Genomic DNA, 19,888 nt, shown 5'->3' with positions numbered 1-19,888 from the left:
AAACCAAAGTACAAGGTCATTTTTGCAAAAGCGATACATTTTCTCAAATAGCCACTTAAAATAGTACCGCGGGTTGAATACCATAAAACACAGAGGCTTGTTTGCAAAACTGCCGCAATGATGAGTGGGCAGAAGAAATGCTTGCTTTATTATTAGTGAAAGACTGGTTGGCACATCCGCTGAAATCGCAATCAAGTTGTACTACTTTTAACTAGTGGGAGTATATGTATGGTAAATCATAAATCGCTTAGCTGCCAAGCCTTACCCATTAGTAATTAAATAATTGTTTAATGGCAAAATGACCGGACCCTTAATGGGATGGATTAAGGACAGAGCGTCGACCCGTTGGCTGGGCAGCTAGGGTTGTTGCCAGCTCACTCGAATTCGAGTCCCAGCTCAGGCGCACGATGCTCGCGGAGTTTTTTTTTTTATAAAAAATGCTAACGAGGGTTAGCTTTTGGGTTGGTCTTATTTTCTAATAGAATGGATTCGAGATCCGAGCAAACACGTCTATTTCTTCCTTTCATTTTTTTGCTAGTTACGTATCTCGTGTGCCCTCCGCTTCGTATAAAGGAATGGAAATACTAGTATAAGATACGTATAGTTGTAGTCCGAGAAATTGCACGAGATGGAGATAGAGATGACAAACATGCTCAAAACTTGGCGTGGAACACAACCTGTGGTTGGATGGTTGAAGGGACAGTAATATCTTCTGACCTACACACGTGATATCCCCTCGCCATTGGCTCATGTACAATCCAAAAAAGCCTTGGCCCATATACAATCCCAAAAAAGCCTGCCCCCAACATGCGGGAAGGAAGGAGTAAGTAGGTTCAAATTTTCCACATCCTGAGCCGGCGCTTGGGGGTATAACTGGGAGCTAGGTCGTCCCCAGGGACCGAACTAGCGCTGGCACGCCCCCATGCCGCCCTATTTAGACACCATGGGGGCCGAACGGCTGGAAATGCCCTAAACAACCTACGTCCAGGCCCGGTCCTGATGGGGGGGCAGGGGGTCGGCCGCCCCGGGCCCCCGAAACGGAGGGGCCCCCACCAGGGACGTACGTGTTATAGGCCTGCTATTACGTGTGTCTATATGGACTGAAAAAAAAGCACTGCCTTGCTGGCCCAAATTTGGTAGTATTACGTCGTGAGGCTAGCTACGTCGTGCGTCTATATGGAGTAACAGTTACGCATGCCGTCGATCATGGATCGAATCAGTCTTCATGGAAAGGCGCGTCAGTTACGCACGCACGTGAGGCACGGTCTCTGCCGCCGCCGCCCGACGCCCGGATGGATTTCGCCTCTTCGCCTCGCGATCGCCAGAACCAGTTGAACTACGGCGAAAAAGGGATGGCCAGCGAACATGAGCCCTGCACTACAATTTTAGCCGGAGACGCCCCATCATCGATTCAACAAGTTGATTCTAGAAAAGGTACTGTGCCCTAGCGATTTTGCTTTTCCTATGATAATTAGTACAGATTATAAATTATAATCAACACCTATAATCAATACTCCCTCTTCATTATTTCATAGGGCATTAATAATTGATAGATTGGACATGGTTACCGAAGATTTTAGAGACTTTGTCATTGAAATCATTGTGATAACTAATAAGAATTTTGTCAAGATAATTGATTGGATCATGGCTGTTCTTTGCAATTTCCTATGGAACACTGAGATGCAAGCACTAGCCCATGATTATAGTTAATCAATTGTTCTCTAAATACAATGGATTTGATAGCACTCCCAATTCCGCATCCTAGTGAGTAAAATAATTTCATTGGCTGTTGAAGGCAAGATTGAATATTGAAATTAACGGGAAGCGGGAAAGACTTACGTAATCGGTCCCGAAAACAACGCTTTAAAGGGCCCCGAGCTCTAATTTTGCCCGAGGCGCCTAAAATCCCAGGACCGGCCCTGCCTACGTCCCCATCTTCTCGAGTCTACAGCCCACACCACCATCAGAACCCCTCCTTTCTCTCTCGTAGCAGAGCGCAGCAAAACTGTCCGTTACCCAGGCCAGAGCAAAGAGGGGCGTCCGCGTCCACGTCTACAGGTGGAGCGTGGGAGAAAAGTGATGCTAATAACTCGACCCACACCCCGCGGCCAGCACAGAGCGGCAACTAGTAACGTCTCCCTCCCTCGCCGTTTCCTTTCCAGCCACGACGACAGCGACGGAGGGGGATAAAATCCCAACCCCATCCCCAGGGCGTCGCTGTACTGTACAGGGAGCACTTCAGGAAGCGTCGGTGCTATCCACTCCACTCCGCGACGCCATAGATAGCTATACCGGACGACGGCCAGCTTGCTCCCGCTCCCGGTACCGGTGTTGGTGGAGAGACGAGGTATGTCCTTGCTTCCTCTTGCCTTCTGTGGATGAATTTGCTCCTAGGTTAGCTTCTTTCGCCCAGTTTGCTGCTTCCGGTGCTCAGATCTGCCTCTCCAGGCTTCAATTTTTCTTTCTTTCTCTTCCTTCCCTCCTTCGTCACTCCCGGGGAGACGTGTATATGTATCACCGACCAGATTGCTGCGTCATTTCTCTTCCGTTTCTTATGGAGGACCAACAATATAAATATAAATAAATCCATTTGTTTCTCTCAAATCTAGCACTATTTGACTGGTATCAGGCTACTCAATTGCGGGACAGAGGGAAGAAAGGATTTTCTTTTTCTTATTAATAATACGCCTTTTCTCTTCTTTTTTTTGCGGGGGTACGCCTTTTCTCTCAAGCCACAAATTAAATTACTATTATAATTGTACCTTTTTTCTAAGTGACAATTCAAATTAGTATGAAACCTAACCTACGTTTTTTTCAACTGACAAATTAAATTGTGTTAAACCTAACCCAACTGACGAATTGAATTATTAAACTTGATGCGAGGTTTGTCTCTCGAGTGCCCATAGAATGAATTCATGCAAACTTATCACCTTCTCACTTTTAACGCCTTATTTTCCGCAGAGGTTTTTTTTTTTCGGTACTAGCGCATGGGCCAATCATCCAAATACGACTGCAATCCAAGCCTCTCTTGGTAGACTTTGATTTCAATATAATACGGAATATATATTACAAAATTTATACCGTTCCAAATTCCAAAGGTTCTATTTTCTGATGGTATAACTTTTCTGATATACTATAATTTATAGTATTATTACATTAGTAAAATGACGACCTAGTGATACGCTCAGGCAGGACCTATAAACCGGAAAGGAGGGACTACTAGTATTTTGTGTCGTGAAGCATCTCATAGCTGATTGAGAGTTGATGGGAATAGATGTTTGGTTTGCCTGCACTGGAATCAAAATCTCAGGGAGCTTTGGTTCCTGTAGCTGTCCAATTGGAATTATATGATTTCAGCTTCATTTCTGTAGCTGTCAGATATGGGTGGTCTCCATATCCCATGGTTTCTCTCATGCCAACTTTCTTTCTTAGGCCATCTTCACAATAAATATTAACCGATCCTGTTACTTCTGATCACCGTTTTTCCTTTCACATATTTGGGCTGAAGGCCCATTTTAAACCAGACATTAGTGATATTGGATTCAAGCAAAACATTTATCTGGGAATCACATATATACTTTCCGTGTGTTAAGACAGCATTATTTGGTGCTACAAAATAGTAGAGTATTGTTGCGAACAAAGCATTCTTCTTCTCGTTGTTTCATATGTGAATCGAGCTTACCGAACTCAACTTAGTCTAGCATGTGAAACTTGTAATATTATTTCGTGGTGTTTACATGTTTACATCGAGTAATCACTTTCACTTCTTTGTGTTAAAAAGGTCAATATTGGACCAGACATTAGCGATGTTGGATTCAAGTAGGACATTAGTTTTGGTGCTATATGAATGTTGTAACAAACAAGCCTTCACGTAACTTGCTGTTTCATATGAATCGAGTTTCAGAACCAAACTGAACCATGTGAAACTTGTAGTATTATTTTGTGATGATATTGAGTAACCTCTTTTATTAAGTGCTTCTATATCATAAACTTTCGTTTTTATTGCCATTCGTTCACTTCACTGGTTCTTATATTTGGTTTAGTTTACAAGTTTGTTCTCATGACATCAAACTGTCTCAACATTATGTGCTTGCTTTCTTCCTTACATCTTACAGTAACATCTGTAGGAATTCCCAGAAGTTATATGAACAACAACTATGGCTACGATTGAAGATATAGGTGTTTCTGCAGCTATCAACATACTGAGTGCCGTCATATTCCTGCTAGCATTTGCTTTCCTACGGCTACAGCCCATCAATGACAGGGTTTACTTCCCGAAGTGGTATCTGAAAGGTTCAAGACAAAGCCCAAGCCATGGGGGTGCATTTGTACGGAAGTTTGTAAATTTGGACATGCGATCATACTTGAAGTTCTTAAGTTGGATGCCTGCTGCTCTCCAAATGCCAGAGGATGAGTTGATTAGCCATGCAGGGCTTGATTCAGCTGTCTATCTGCGGATCTACTTGACAGGGTATGTAACTTGCATTTCATTTTTATCATGGACATTTTTTAATGTTGCCATATCATTTTTCATCTGCCCACTTGTACATCAGATAAGCTTGACTGCGTGCCATTTTTTAGCATGCCTATAGCTGGTTATATTTGTACATGGACAGTGTTTTGTTCGGATGCTTGATGGATTGCATAGCGCAAGTCAAGCGTTCAACACACTCTACATAAAATGCAAGGGAAATGAACTGGAGCTGCGAATGTTGCTGATAGCTATAGAGATCAGTTCAGTATTAGAGTTTTTTATATGTTTGATTTCGTTTCTTCTGGTTGTCCTTTAGGTTTGCATTTGCTGTAGTATTTATCTATAACACATCTAGCTTCCAGTGTTGAAAACATCCACTTGCTTCAGTGAGTTAATCTTTGTGTTCAACTATTCATTTTTGTTTTTACCTACTTATTATTGGTTCCAGTTTTGTTGAGAATGTTTATTTCGTTGTATTGATTCTAAACCTTCTCTATTTTGTCTTGTTCTCTATATACAGAGTGCAGCATAAGTATTAACAATGTTGAACCAATGAATGGTTCTGTTTTATCCACTGATTGGTGTCCAACTCCATGTTTTTTTTTGCTTGAATTGCTACTTATACTGAAAACATTTAAACCTTTGCAGGCTTAAAATATTTGTTCCAATCACAATTCTAGCATTTCTTGTTCTTGTTCCTGTTAATTGGACAAATGATACCCTTGAGGGCTTGAAGGTAGAGCACAGTGATATCGACAAACTTTCGATATCCAACATACCTTTTGGGTCGAAGAGGTTAGCACTAGATGAGTTTATTTTCTCTTAAATATATTTGCATATAGTAAGTAGTTCTCTAATATTGCTTATGTGGTGACACCACCAGTTCTCTGGGAAGAATTGATTACCAAAAGCCAATCTGTTTGATCATGCACTCCACATTACCACGAATATTCAAGATAATAAATATGGGGTAGGTTCAGATTACCTCAAGTATACATGATCATTCAGGGGAGTGATAGCCTATCTCAGTTCTTCCCCAGTAGATTCGGTAGAGGTAAAGGGAGATATAGGTGGCAGAGATAGAGAGGGAGATAGTTCAGATAGAGATCATTATCTAAAAAGAATAGACATAAGGATAGAGAGAGAAGAGAGGGTTTAGAATATGACCAACTTTCCATCCTATGTGTAACTGAACTGGGAGAGAATAATGTGGTAAATTGCATGTGTTGGAATTGTAGAACCCAAAGATTGGCATATATTAATTGAGTTGCAATGCCAGCATACCATGTGGCAGCAGATTGGCATGACAGCATAGGACCACGTAGAGCTTGATCATCAACTCTAGAATTGTTTATTAAGTAATAAGTATCTCCAAGACTCATGCTAATAAGTAACCCTTTGAACGCAGGTTCATAGCTCACTTGACTATGGCTTATGTTTTCACATTTTGGACATGCTATGTTCTGTTGCGGGAGTATGAAATAGTCGCAACAATGAGATTGCGTTTTCTTGCATCAGAGAAACGCCGCCCAGACCAGTTCACAGTATGATCTTAGTACTCTATTTTTATATTTCTGTGTCTAATTAGTAGGTCAGGATCTAGATTTTTTTTCTAATACTTCTTCCACTTATACATATCGTTTTGGGCATTGATACGGTCTCTAGGCCGCCCCTTCAGTAGTAAATCACAAACGACAGAATTTACATATTATGGAACTTCATTTCACAATGAATCTAGTGACATCAATCTAATGTGGCCAATCTTGATTCTCTTTCAAATATTTGATGTCTTGGATAGCAAGGCAACTTATTCGTATTTGAGGGAGCAGGTGGAATCCCTTTTTACTGGTCAGTGTGAACTTTAATACTCCCTCCATTCCCTTATACAAGGCCACTATGAAAAATACATTTTGCATCTATACAAGGCCACTAACAGTAACCGAGGCAAAATTTAATGATGTTTTCTCGTACTAGCAACTTGTTTAATACTTGCATGTACGAGCCATAACGACACTGTGCTACTTCCTTCCCAATCCTTCCTTGCATGCATGCGGGAGTATTAATGATCCCAGTTAACAAGAAGAAAAGTTGGCTTGCAAAGTTGTCATTAAATTTTACCTAGGTACCTGCAATTTGAGTTTGTGGCCTTGTATAAGGGAATGGAGGGAGTACATGACATTCCTCTAGTTAAAAACAAATCTGAGATAATTCAGTGTGATTGAAAGGTTTTACACGTCAGCATTACAACCACTAAAGACACTACCAAGCATAATTTGAGGGAACAGGTGGATTCCCTTTTTACTGGTCAGTGTGAACTTTAATACATGACATTCTTCTAGTTAAAAACAAATCTGAGATAACTCAGTGTGATTGAAAGGTTTTACAAGTCAGCATTACAACCACCAAATACATTACCGAGCATAATTTTTTGTATACTGCTCATTCTGTAAAGAATCATCTGCAGATTATGCTATTAGGCTTCCAAAGAAGGAAAATAAAGTGCAATATTTATCCAACATATGACTTAGCTAATCTTCAATTATATATGGAAAACGGGAGACAGCATAGCTCTTGAGAATGGTTGTATCCAGACACATAACTGTAGTGTGCGAAATCATCTTTTTTTTGTTATTTATGCTTTTAATTTTGATAAAGAAATCAAGATACAATAATTTTTGTATGGAACGGAGGTTGACCCCTGGCCTCTGCATCATATGATGCACACAACCGTCTTTATTAAACGAAATGTATAAACATCCAGCATAAAAACAGAAATAAAAGGCTCAGCCACAACCGGTCGCTAACAGGATTACATCACTCGTACAAGTTTGAGAATAGGGTTTAGGGTTTTCCGTGGGGCAAAGCCTCTCCACGTCTTTCTATATATAGAACAATCAGCATACAATTACATACGTACAAGGTACGTGTACGTGACACGCTAGACCTATTTTAACACTCCCCCTCAATCTGAACTTCTACTCTGTACAAGGTTTAGATTGGTACTAAATCGGTCTAGCATCTGTCTGGTGGCTGGTTTAGTAAACACATCAGCCAGCTGATTGTTAGAAGAAATGAATCTGACCTCAAGAGCTCCAGAAGCAACACGCTCACGCACAAAGTGAAAATCAATCTCGATGTGCTTGGTACGTGCATGGAAAACTGGGTTGGCAGTCAGATATGTGGCCCCTAAGTTATCACACCAGAGAACCGGAACACGCTGCTGAGACACTCCAAGCTCTTTGAGTAGTGACTCTACCCAGATGGCTTCAGCAGCTCCATTCGCCAAGGCTTTGTACTCGGCCTCTGTGCTCGATCTCGACACTGTTGGTTGTTTCTTCGAACTCCAGGAAATGAGATTCGGACCAACGAATATGGCAAAACCTCCAGTTGAACGACGATCATCCGGACAACCTGCCCAATCCGCATCAGTGAAGATACTAATGCTAGTAGAGACAGCCTTGCGAAATTTCAGCCCTGTGTGCAACGTTCCTTTCACATAGCGTAAAATCCGCTTAACAGCTTCCCAGTGAGCATCAGTGGGCTGTGAGAGAAACTGACACACCTTGTTCACTGCAAATGAAATATCCGGACGGGTGAGTGTTAAATACTGCAGTCCACCAACAACACTGCGATACCGGAAAGAATCATTGGCACTAAGCAGCCGTCCAGACACTCGTGCGAGCTGCTCGGAAGTAGACAACGGTGTGGAAGTAGGCTTACAATTCTCCATGCTCACACGGTGTAAGAGATCCAAGGCATACTTCCGTTGAGTCAATGTCATCCCCCCTGAATTGTACGACGCTTCCAGACCAAGAAAATACTCCAACGGCCCAAGGTCCTTAATAGGAAAACTGGCAGCGAGGGCATGAACAAGACCATCAACCGCACGGGGAGAAGATCCGGCAATGACAATGTCATCCACATAGACAAGCATATAGATCTGAACATCACGATAGCGGAAGAAAAACAGAGATGTATCTGCTTTGGAGGCGGAAAATCCCAAAGCGAGAAGACGAGCACTGAGCCGAGCGTACCATGCACGAGGGGACTGCTTGAGCCCATAGAGCGCTCGCTGAAGCTTGCACACATGCGAGGGAAAACGGGCATCCTTGAAACCAGGTGGCTGCTGCATATAGACGTCCTCAGAGAGATACCCATGAAGGAAAGCATTGCTGACATCAATCTGCCGAAGACTCCAACCACGAGAAACAGCCAAGGCAAGAACCAAACGAACGGTAGCCGGCTTGACAACCGGACTGAAGGTATCACCATAGTCAATGCCAAGCTGCTGTGTGAAACCACGGGCGACCAGACGAGCTTTGTACTTATCAACAGAGCCATCCGGACGGTGCTTGGTCTTGAAGATCCATTTGCTTCCAACAACATTGACACCGCGCGGCCGAGGCACAAGAACCCAAGTCTTGTTGTGATGCAGAGCAGTGAGCTCATCAACCATCGCGGCACGCCAGGCAGTCTCACGGAGAGCATCACGATGAGAGACAGGCACCGCAAGAAACGCACGGCGACGGGGATCATAGCGGATTGTCCCATCAGTAGGAACAAGAGCACGGCGAGTATGATCGCGAGTGCGGGTAACCATGGTGTGTGCAGGAGCAGCTGGGGGCGTCGCGGTCGAGGGAGAGGGACTCCCCTCGACAGAGGGCAACGCGAGCTCCGGTGGCGATGGCGGAGCATCATCCGCGAGAACCGGGGCGGGGGAGCCGGGCGAAGCGGCTGTGTTCGTGGACGGGCTGGTCGGGCCGGGCGAGGCGGTAACCGATGGGCCGGCCAGGCCGGGCGAGGCGACGACCAAGCCGGGCGACGCGGGACCCGAGCCGGGCGACGCGGGAGCCGATCGGGGAGACGTGCATGTCCCATGCACGTCGATCGCCAGGGAGGGCTGCGCGACGGCCACGTGAGGGCGGCGGGCAGAGGGCGTGCATGCGCCATGCACGTGGAGCGCCGGAGAGGGCGGAGCCGAAGAATCCTGCACAGGAGCAACAGGGCCTGGAACAGGCTGGTCAGTAGACAAATAGGACAAGTCGTATTTGCGCATATGGTCACCCGTGGCCGGTTCAGTGGGAGGAAAAGAGAGAATATCAGCCAAAGATGAGACATCAACAGTGACCCCGGGAGTGGCATAGGGAAAAACAGACTCGTCGAAAACAACATCACGGGAGATGTAGATACGTCCCGTGGAACGATCAAGACACTTGTATCCCTTATGCATCGGGCTATAGCCCAAGAAGACACACATGGTGGATCGGAAAGCAAGTTTGTGTGCATTATATTTACGCAAACTGGGCCAGCAGGCGCACCCAAAAGTGCGAAGGAACTGATAATCAGGGTGCACCTTAAGTAGTCGATAGATGGGTGTATCTTGTTGAAGAACAGGTGTAGGCATGCGATTAATGAGATAGCAAGCCGTAAGAAAAGTCTCATCCCAAAAACGCAATGGGAGAGAAGAATGAGCCAACAAAGCAAGGCCTGTTTCAACAAGATGACGGTGTTTGCGTTCAGCAATGCCGTTCTGCTGAGACGTGTGCGGGCAAGACACACGATGAGAGATGCCAGTGCGCTGGAAATAACGATGCAACCGGTGATACTCACCACCCCAGTCGGACTGCACAGCTATGATTTTAGTGTGAAGAAGACGCTCAACATGAGCCTGAAAGGCATAAAATACTTGCTCAACGTCAGACTTATGCTTAAGGAGATAAATCCAAGAGAAGCGAGAGTAATCGTCAACAAAGCTCACATAATATTTATAACCTCCGGAAGAAGCAATGGCTGGCCCCCAAACATCAGAGTGAATTAACTCAAGACGCATAGTGGAAACATGATGTGATAAATGATAAGGCAATTGTCGACTTTTAGCACGCTGACAAGCATCACACACAGAAGGCTGACGTTCAGAAGAACACACTAAATCATTATTCCTAACAATGTTTTGAACAATATTATTCGAGGGATGACCGAGACGCTGGTGCCACTGGGATGGGTGGAGGATGACGACGCGCGACTAAACGGGATGGGGTAGAGTCCACCATGACATCTACCGTGAAGAAGAATTTTCTTCGTGACCGTGTCCTTGACAAGGAAAAAGAAACGGTGAAATTCCACAAAAACATCATTATCAAGGACGAGACGATAAACGGAGAGAAGATTTTGATGAATGTGTGGTAGACGAAGAATATTGCGTAAACGAAGAGAGGAACCGGGTATAGTGGAATGACCAATATGCGAAATAGACAAACCTGCACCATTTGCCACTTGCACTTGATCCTTCCCGCCGTAGCGCTCGTGGAAGTGCAGACGATCAAGATCATTCGTCAGGTGGTCCGTCGCACCGGTGTCCAGAATCCAGTGCGGCGGCTCATGGGAGGAGGAGGTGGACGCGGAGTTGGCGGCGCGGTGGTCTTGATCATAGCGGCTGCGACAGTCGGGGGCCTCATGACCCCAATTCTTGCATAGCTGACACCGGGGACGCCAGCGGCGGTTGCGACCACCCCCGTTGCCACCTCCGTTTCCTCCTCCATTGCGGCCATTGCCGCCGTTGGTGTTGTTGCGACCAGAGGCAAAGCCTCTCCACGTCTTTCTATATATAGAACAATCAGCATACAATTACATACGTACAAGGTACGTGTACGTGACACGCTAGACCTAGTTTAACAGTACACATAATCTATTAGGAGGTGTTTGGCAACAAAAATGGTAATGTAATCAGATCGCAGCGTTTTAGGAGGTGTAACGAGTTATTTCTCAATTTGTTTGGTTGGCCTAGGTAACGTAATTGGATAACGTCACTCCTCCTCTTCTTCCCCAGCGCGTCTGTCTCCCCGCTCAAGACTGTCGCCGTCGCTCGCGAGCTATGCTCCTCCCTTTCAGCCGCTTGCTCCTCCCGTGCCGCCAGCTGCTGCGACCTCGCCGCCTACTCAGTTAATCTAGCGCGCCGCCGGCCGCTGGATCTCGCGCGCCGCCGACCGCCGTCTGACCCAAAGCATGCGTGCCGCTAGCTGTTGGATCTTGCGCTGTGACGGACGCCAGCGAAGCATGCCGACGGCTGGCGAGCTGTGGTTGCCGCTGCTCTTTTTCTCTCGCACCCTTTGAGCGGCTTGTGCGGCTGCGGGAACAGAAGACGGGGTCCCGATACAGCCGATTTGGGGCGTAATCAGTTTTGTATAGCGATGGGACCTGATTACACTGTATCTGATTACAGCCGCGGCGAAACAAACACGATTTGGCCGTAACTGATCCCGCTGTAATCAGATTACGTTACAATCTCAGTAACCAAACACCTCCTTAGTGTTATGCCAGCCAAATCGGTCGAATTTATCCTGTGCTTCTGTCTCCCAACGGCTGCACCCAAAAGCCATAGGCGCCTGATCCTCCGCACACTGCTCTTAAATTTTTTAATATTGTTGTTCTATAGGATTTTGTCATTGTAGTTATGACTTATGACTTGTGACATACAATTGAAGCATGGTGATTTTTAGGTCCTGGTGCGGAATATACCACCTGATCCAGATGAATCAATTGGTGAGCTTGCAGAGCATTTCTTCCTTGTGAATCATCCTGACCACTATCTCACACATCAGGTAATATTTACATTTTTCAGGACCAGCCATATTCTGATCTTTACATTGCATTAGAAATTGTGTGTATGCCAAACTAAATTGTTCTCAACCTTCTGCTTGATTGGATGCATTGGTAGAAATTCAAACCTTCTATCATGCCATTCAGATTTTGGTTGGTGTATGTACATTTTACTGTTCTCAAATTTCCATGGTTTTTGATTTAATTCCATATAAAGTATAGTTAATTGCTCCATATAAATGTACAAATCATGATTGTGTACTTTGGATTTGGCTATACGCTAGAAGGCATTACCAGTCATGTTCTAATTTATTTATGATATGCACCTTCTCTTTCAAGGTTGTTTATAATGCAAATAAGCTCGCCAAACTGGTCAAAGAGAAGAAGAAGATGCAGAATTGGCTCGACTACTATCAGCTGAAGTATGAAAGAAATACAAGTAAAAGGCCTACTGTTAAGGTTGTCCCACAAAACTGGATCATGTTTAGCCATCAATGTTCTTGCTTTTGATCAAAATGGGGAAAAGTATTATAAATCTCATTCTAGCTCTTTTCTGTTCTTTTATAATTTGTAACTTTGTTCCAGACTGGTTTTCTTGGATGTTTTGGTTCCAAAGTGGATGCTGTTGAACACTGCGCATCGGAAATTGAGAGGATAGAAAAGGAAGTAAGTCATTATTCACCTTCATTCTAGTGTTATTCTGAAAATAGTACACTTTCTTCATTTAATGAAAAATGCTGCCTTAAAAAGTAGGTAACGTCTATCATCGAAAGTACTTCTATATTATCATATTTCACTACCTTTAGCTACCATACAATTCAGAAAATCGATAACCAATGGTATTTATTAATGACACGAGACTATGATTGAAACAACATTTAAAAGAGCACGGAGTTCATAGCAATGGCCTTATATACTGTTTCAACTGAAGCAATGCTTCCCTGTTTTTATCAATATTGTGTATTAATGATTTGTCGATGACTGAAACAACATTAAAAGAGCACGGAGGTTATAGCAAGGGCTTTTTGTATGCTGTTTCAGTTGAAGCTATGGTTCCCTGTTAATTTACCTAACCAAGTGGATGTCTAAAGATATGAGATGCCTGTTCTTGCTTTTGTATTTAATAGTTAATAGTACTCTTAAATAGTTAACTTTTGGTTCAGTCATTTAAGTAAAGCATTGTCTTTCATATTGTTAAATGTTTTTTTTCTTTTTGAAATGAAGAATAGCTGCAATAGCATAAACCGTTAGATTTACTGCCACTTACAAATGACATTCGTTTAGGAAGCTGAAGAACGTGAAAAGATCGTGAAGGATCCCAAGTTAGTTGTTCCAGCGGCATTTGTCTCCTTCAGAACACGGTGGGGTGCAGCAGTATGCGCTCAGACACAACAAACCAGTAATCCAACGGTTTGGTTGACTGAGTGGGCTCCAGAACCTCGTGATGTGTACTGGGATAATTTGTCTATTCCAATTGTTCACCTTACAGTTAGAAGGTTGATAATTGCGGTAGCATTCTTCTTTCTGAACTTCTTTTATGTGATCCCAATCGCATTTGTTCAGTCCCTTGCAAATATTGAAGGGATTGAGAAGGCAGTTCCATTTCTGAAGCCTATAATTGAAATGTAAGTGTGTTTTAACATGCTATTCTTCATTTAAAAGGTCTTTTTTCAGTTCTACAGTAGTATGCTATTGATTTTTGTGTGACTTCAATGGCAAGTTGCTTTATGTTCTTTGATGCCGCCTATTTTTATTTTCTTTTTATGAAAAAACGCCAAGTTGCTGCAATGATAATTTGGACTATGGAGTAGTTAATAATTTCTAATATGGATAACAAAGAATATGATTATGCATTGGCGTCTGATGATAATAATCTGTTGTGGAAATGATAAACCGGAGTACTAACTCTTGATGAAAATTTCCGTTGAGGATTGGATGGGATCCAATGTCCTTGGGAGTAAAAAACTTCAAATTTGAAGTAGCAACTAGATTTGTTTTTCTTAGGTTTCACCAAAAACATATGGACTGCAGATGTAAAAATGAGCGACAGGCCTCACAAAAACATCTTGCTGCTCAGAAGTAAAAATTGAGGTTCACTACATTTTCTATGGAAGTGGGTAACTTTACATTCAGCAAACAAGTTTAAGGACCTTTGATGTAATTTACTCATGCTTTAATTGTATTTGCTTTGTTGGCATATTTCACTATCTTTGAAAGTTTGTTGTTCAACCGTTTCTCAGGCCTACTATCAAATCGTTCATCCAAGGTTTCCTTCCTGGAATTGCTCTGAAGATCTTCCTTATACTACTCCCAAGCATATTAATGTTTATGTCAAAGGTTGAAGGATTGACATCAGTGTCTTCACTGGAAAGAAGATCTGCATCGAAGTACTATATCTTCTTATTCTTTAATGTATTCCTGGCAAGCATCATTGCTGGATCTGCTTTGGAGCAGCTACAAACCTATCTTCACCAGTCAGCAAATCAGTATGTACTACACACCTACTCCTGTTGGCATCCCATATACACCTAGTCCTGTTTGGCATCCCATATATAACTAGAAGCTGACAATCACCCAACATCTTATTGCACTCAAACAAGAACAGATGTACTCCCTCCGTTCCTAAATATTTGTCTTTCTAGACATTTCAAATAGACTACAACATACGGATGTATGTAGACATATTTTAGAGTGTAGATACACTCATTTTGCTCCGTATGTAGTCACTTGTTGAAATCTCTAGAAAGACAAATATTTAGGAACGGAGGGAGTAATTAACTAACCATGGACTTTTAACATGTGAAATGAAGGTCAACCATAGCTAAAGATGGATATTAAATGCAGTTGAATGTTAGCACTTGCTTCTTTTGTATCGTGCATAGTGGTTATTGGATGCTTAAAATAATTTTTTGGGCTGTCATGACAAGTAGTACCATAAAATTGATATATTTGTATATGCTATTGGTTGGTTAGAATAAGCTGCATTTCAAGCCTAACAGCAGCGCAGAATGTGAGATGGTGGATCAATTGGAAATATTATTTTTCAGTTTCCTTCATGTGTTTACCTGTTCTTTAGATGTCATTTGGAAATTTTGACATGTGGCAAGTGACCGCAATATAGTTTTCTGGAGGGCATGGATTTGTTAACATTCAGGATTTGAGAATCCTGTATCTTATTGCATGGCTAAGCATGTGAATTTGCATTTTAAACTACAAGGGCTAGTTATTAGATGCCTAAGAGATCACTGGACCATGTCTGTACTTTAAGTCAGGGTTCTTATTAATTACAGTAGAGTGGTGTAATCGAATATTTTACCGCACACTCACAAGCTAGCACTTTCTTGTTAAATTACACAAACACAAAAGGTTGGTACAAAGGTATGCAGGCAAATCAAGCCTTGCCACATTATTTACTGGCTGTAGAAGCCTAGAAAAGAAACAGAACAGAAGCCTAATCTCTCATGGAGATTGTCTCAGCCAGTGATGATAGTCTTGAAGCCATCTTTCTGCCTTCCCTTTGATACCGGTAGTCACTGTCTGAAGATCATGAGTACCCCCCACAAGACATCCATTTCGTTCATGCTATATTGTCCAAATCGTTAGGATGATTACAGTCTTCAAGTTTATTAGTTTTCCTCGTCACTTGCAGTTGTTTACCATCTAGGATAGATTTGAAGGCCTTTCTATTTACCTGGCATATTCAACAGTTTATGCAAATAACTCCTATTATTCTCCATTTGATACAGTTTATATTTGCTTCTTTTGCAGAATACCAAGGACAATCGGTGTAGCAATTCCAATGAAGGCAACCTTTTTCATAACGTATGTAATGGTTGATGGATGGGCTGGGGTAGCTGGTGAAATATTGAGATTGAAGCCATTGGTTATTTTCCACTTGAAAAACTTTTTCTTGGTCAAGACTGAGAAAGACAGAGACGAGGCGATGGACCCTGGAAGTATTGGTTTTGATTCAAATGAACCCCAAATACAGCTGTATTTCTTACTTGGTCTTGTCTATGCCGTGGTCACGCCGTTTTTGCTTCCGTTCATATTGGTATTCTATGTGCTCGCATACGTGGTCTACCGCCATCAGGTAAGATTTAGTGGAACGATTATTTTTTGATGTCTGGCATTCTTGACATAATTTTGATGTTCAATAAGAGAATACTTTGATAATTCTAACTAACTGTTTAAGACTATTTTTGAAGAAATTAGTCTTATTCAATCTTTGCCACTCCTGGGCATATGTTTGTTTTGTGCAAATAATAGTCAATCTTGGATTTACTGACCCAACTTGGTAGAGTTATTATGGAAAATCCATATGACCATAGAACTAATGGAATGGATATGCTGGCAATAGAGAGATACTTTGCTGGCATTACAAATTTCAGGAGCATTCCACTTCTTCCTGAACCAAACGCACCCTTAGAGCATGTACCCCCCCCCCCCCCCCCCCCCCCCCCCCAAACGACCTAACTTGAGCTTACACTGTTTCAGATAATAAATGTGTACAATCAAGAATATGAGAGTGCGGCTGCATTTTGGCCAAGTGTTCATGGGCGTATAATCACAGCATTGATCGTATCGCAGCTACTTTTCCTTGGATTATTAAGCACAAAAGGCGCAGGCCAGTCAACACCAGTGCTCCTTGTTCTTCCTGTGGTGACCTTTTATTTCCACAAATACTGCAAGAACCGCTATGAACCTGCTTTTGTGGAATATCCATTGCAGGTACTGCTATTTCTGAATATGATAGTTCACTGTGCATCTCAGAATATGGTCAGGCTACATGTTTACAATAGGTCATACCAGCTTGACCGATATTTGTAAAATTTCGGGTTTTGTACTGGAAGATGTTTCCACCACACCCAACTTAACCGATAACAAACTTGTAACATAAGTTGAATGAAAATATGGTTATCCATCGTAAGGTCTTATACTAGTAGTTTTATGCACCGACCAAATCCATACTATGGACTTGGCTTTGTAACCGAGAAAACTACTAACATGTTGTTAATTTTGTTTTACAGGAGGCAATGAGGAAAGACACACTAGAACGTGCGCGAGAGCCAGGGTTTGACCTGAAAACGTACCTGGCAAGTGCGTACATCCACCCGGTTTTCAAAGGCGACGACGACGATGAGAAATTCTCCATGATGGATGAAGCGGAGGCAGACCAGGTCCTTGTGGCAACGAAGCGGCAATCGAGACGGAACACCCCTGTCCCGAGCAGACACAACGGTTCAGAAGCACCTTCTCTGCCTGAAATTGTAAATGATCAGCGACTATGATAGAGAGTTTGGCAGTGTACATTGAGTAAAAAAACACTGTAATTCGTTTCGGTATTGCTTTTTCTTTTTGAGTTCCCGGTATTGCTTTGTCACAATAAGGAGCAATGGCCGATATTATATTATGTACATGGAAAAAGTTCAAGTTCTTTGGTCCTGTGTTTACACTTGAAGGATGTTTGAATGCGCGTCTGGGTTTATTCATCGCTGTGGGTTTATTGATCACAAGACTATTTCAGAATCTTACAAGGGCACCTTCAAGGTGGATCTATAAACCTCTTGCAATGGTCCGGATCGCGGAAGTCATTCAATGCTGACATGTATCGGTCCGCGGAGCAGTCCGGATGTGATTTCTCCGGTAAACTGGAGACAAAAATAAGGAAGGTTTGCGGGAGTCTGGACCGCTCCCAAGCCCGCTTCTGACCGCCTGGCTCACCAAAAACCCGTCATTCGCCTTCGCGCGTTTTCCTTCTGATGCATGCGCCGTATTCATGTTGGCCCAGAGGACGCGGACGCTGTCATTCATGCCGTGATGTGACCATAGGGAGAGAGGGCCGCGCTTACCGACGCGACCTCTCGGCAGCCGCCGCTTCAATGCGGACGCAGGTTCCCGATGAACCAACTCCGGTCGCTGCGCCACATTGAAGCGGCTGACCGGCCCTTCGCATGGCCTCGTCGCGGCTATTTAAGCCGCGCTTCGGCGCTGTCCACATCGCATCCTCCTCCTTCCTCCTCGACGCACCCCCTCCACATCTCCGATAATGGGCAAGTCCTGGGTGTCAACGCCGGTAGGCGGTTCTAGGGTGGGTTTTGGCGGCTCGTGGAGACGCCGCTCTCGGACTTCGGGGCCGTCGTCCTCGTCGGCTAGCGGCGACTCGACGCGGGCGAAGATCGTCATCTCCTCCGGCGACGAGAAGGACCAGCAGTCATCACCGTCGCCGCAGTCCGCGCCAGCGGTGTTGGGCTAGGTCTACGTCGAAACCGACATGGAGTTCGAGGAGCAGATGGAGCTGACGCTCCATCGCTCTATCGTCCACACCAACGGCCCGGCTCCGCCACGGGGGTGCTCCTCCCCGTGAAGCCGGAGCCGGCATCCCCTCCACGCTTTCCGTCCCCGCGCAACAGCAGCATCCAAATCGAACGCCGCGTCAAGTAAGAGTGGCTCTCCCCGCCGCCCCCGTCAGCCGTGAAGAAAGAACAGCTCTCGCCGCCACCCCGGCGCACCGTGAAGGTGGAGCACCGCTCGCCGCCGCCTCGCCGCTTCGTCAAGGAGGAGTGCCGCTCGCCGCCGCCCCGGCCCAAGGCGCACGAGCCACCCCGGCCCAAGGCGCACGAGCGCATTCTGCACTACCTCCGCAGCGGCTCCTCCTCCTAGTCATCGTCCCGGAGCGCCATGAAGGCGCAGGAGTACGCTGACCGGGAGCAGCGTCGGCGGGACAGGTGCAATGCCGCGCACCGATCCCAGTTCGCGGACTCCGATGTCCCGTTGCCACACATCGCGGCGGACCCAGACCTGGCATACGACTGGGCCCTGGACCGCTCCATGATGACGTCGGAGACGGCCAGGCGCCGTCTCCACCGCCTTGACCGGGAGATGGACATGCACGGCGAGGAATGGTCCCTCCCCCAGCCCACGTCCTCGGTGGCCGCGGCCACATCGCACACGACGTAGGAGGAGGCGGAGAGGATCATCCGTGAGCGTCAGGCGTCTGTCGGAAAGACCTGCCGCAGCGCCACCACCTTCCGCCACCCCAAGGCCGACAATGACAACTCTGATGGCGGGTTAGCCTACGATGACGAAGGAAGGGCAGCCGGCTAGCCCGACATTGGCTATGAGGTCACCGTGAAGTATATGATAGTTTAGGGTTTTAGTTTTAGATTTTTAGTTCACCGGACGAAATATCGTTCGGTTTTATGTTCAAATTATCCTACTTTCAATGAAATTCGCCGTATTTATATCAAAATTTCCCATGTTTGCATCCATGTCCACGGACTGGCCCCCCTGTCCGCGGACGGATGCGGGAGGTTTTTTGCGGTTTGCCGTTGGAGATGCCCATAGAGCATCTACAGCCGTGATGGGCAAATTCGACCCCTCAAAGCCCCGCGGACACGCCCGGGCGCGTCCCCATGCACTGACCGAGCACGCCTTATAATTTGTCTTCCACACTTGCATCCCTCATATCCCGATGAGGACATTACTACCACAGTTACACCCACAGCCCCTTCTATTACTTACATGGGACCAATTACTAGAGCTCGCGCATGCCAATTAAATTACCAGGTACTTTCGTTTCTTGGTAACGATTCTAATGTTCATGAGAATATGATGCTGCCTAATTGGATACATTTGTTTTGGTTACAAATGAAGGGACTAGCTTGGACAAGAAGGATGAACATTGGAGTATGACCAAGCATGGAGATGATGGCATTCGCAAGGGGAACAAGAACGGAGTTTCTGGTGGAGTTTTCAGCATTTGGGAGTCACCATGAGGACGTACAAGGACATGGATGAAATATACAAGATGCCCTT

General features: G+C 44.6%; 1 protein-coding gene across 2 annotated transcripts; it reads left to right on the top strand.

Moving 5' to 3' along the window:
- Positions 1-2,099: 2,099 nt before the first annotated feature.
- LOC125543824 (hyperosmolality-gated Ca2+ permeable channel 1.2) lies at positions 2,100-17,507 on the top strand. Of its 2 annotated transcripts, none has more exons than XM_087547013.1 (12): positions 2,100-2,347; positions 4,116-4,471; positions 5,123-5,269; positions 5,883-6,018; positions 11,971-12,072; positions 12,410-12,529; positions 12,656-12,736; positions 13,355-13,695; positions 14,311-14,556; positions 15,839-16,163; positions 16,568-16,801; positions 17,101-17,507. In XM_087547013.1, exons 2-12 carry the CDS (start codon positions 4,158-4,160, stop codon positions 17,359-17,361), a joined length of 2,307 nt encoding a protein of 768 aa, XP_087403139.1. In that variant the 5' UTR covers positions 2,100-2,347; positions 4,116-4,157; the 3' UTR covers positions 17,362-17,507. The 2 variants fall into 2 exon arrangements, with proteins under 2 accessions (XP_087403139.1, XP_087403138.1); XM_087547012.1 differs by having other exon boundaries at positions 2,101-2,347; positions 4,128-4,471.
- The last annotated feature ends 2,381 nt before the right edge of the window (positions 17,508-19,888 follow it).

The sequence above is a fragment of the Triticum urartu genome, chromosome 3A (genome assembly GCF_056163025.1).
Source record: "Triticum urartu cultivar PI428250 chromosome 3A, HENAU_Tu73, whole genome shotgun sequence".
Taxonomy (NCBI): domain Eukaryota; kingdom Viridiplantae; phylum Streptophyta; class Magnoliopsida; order Poales; family Poaceae; genus Triticum; species Triticum urartu.
This window is presented reverse-complemented; position numbering and strand designations above follow the sequence as displayed.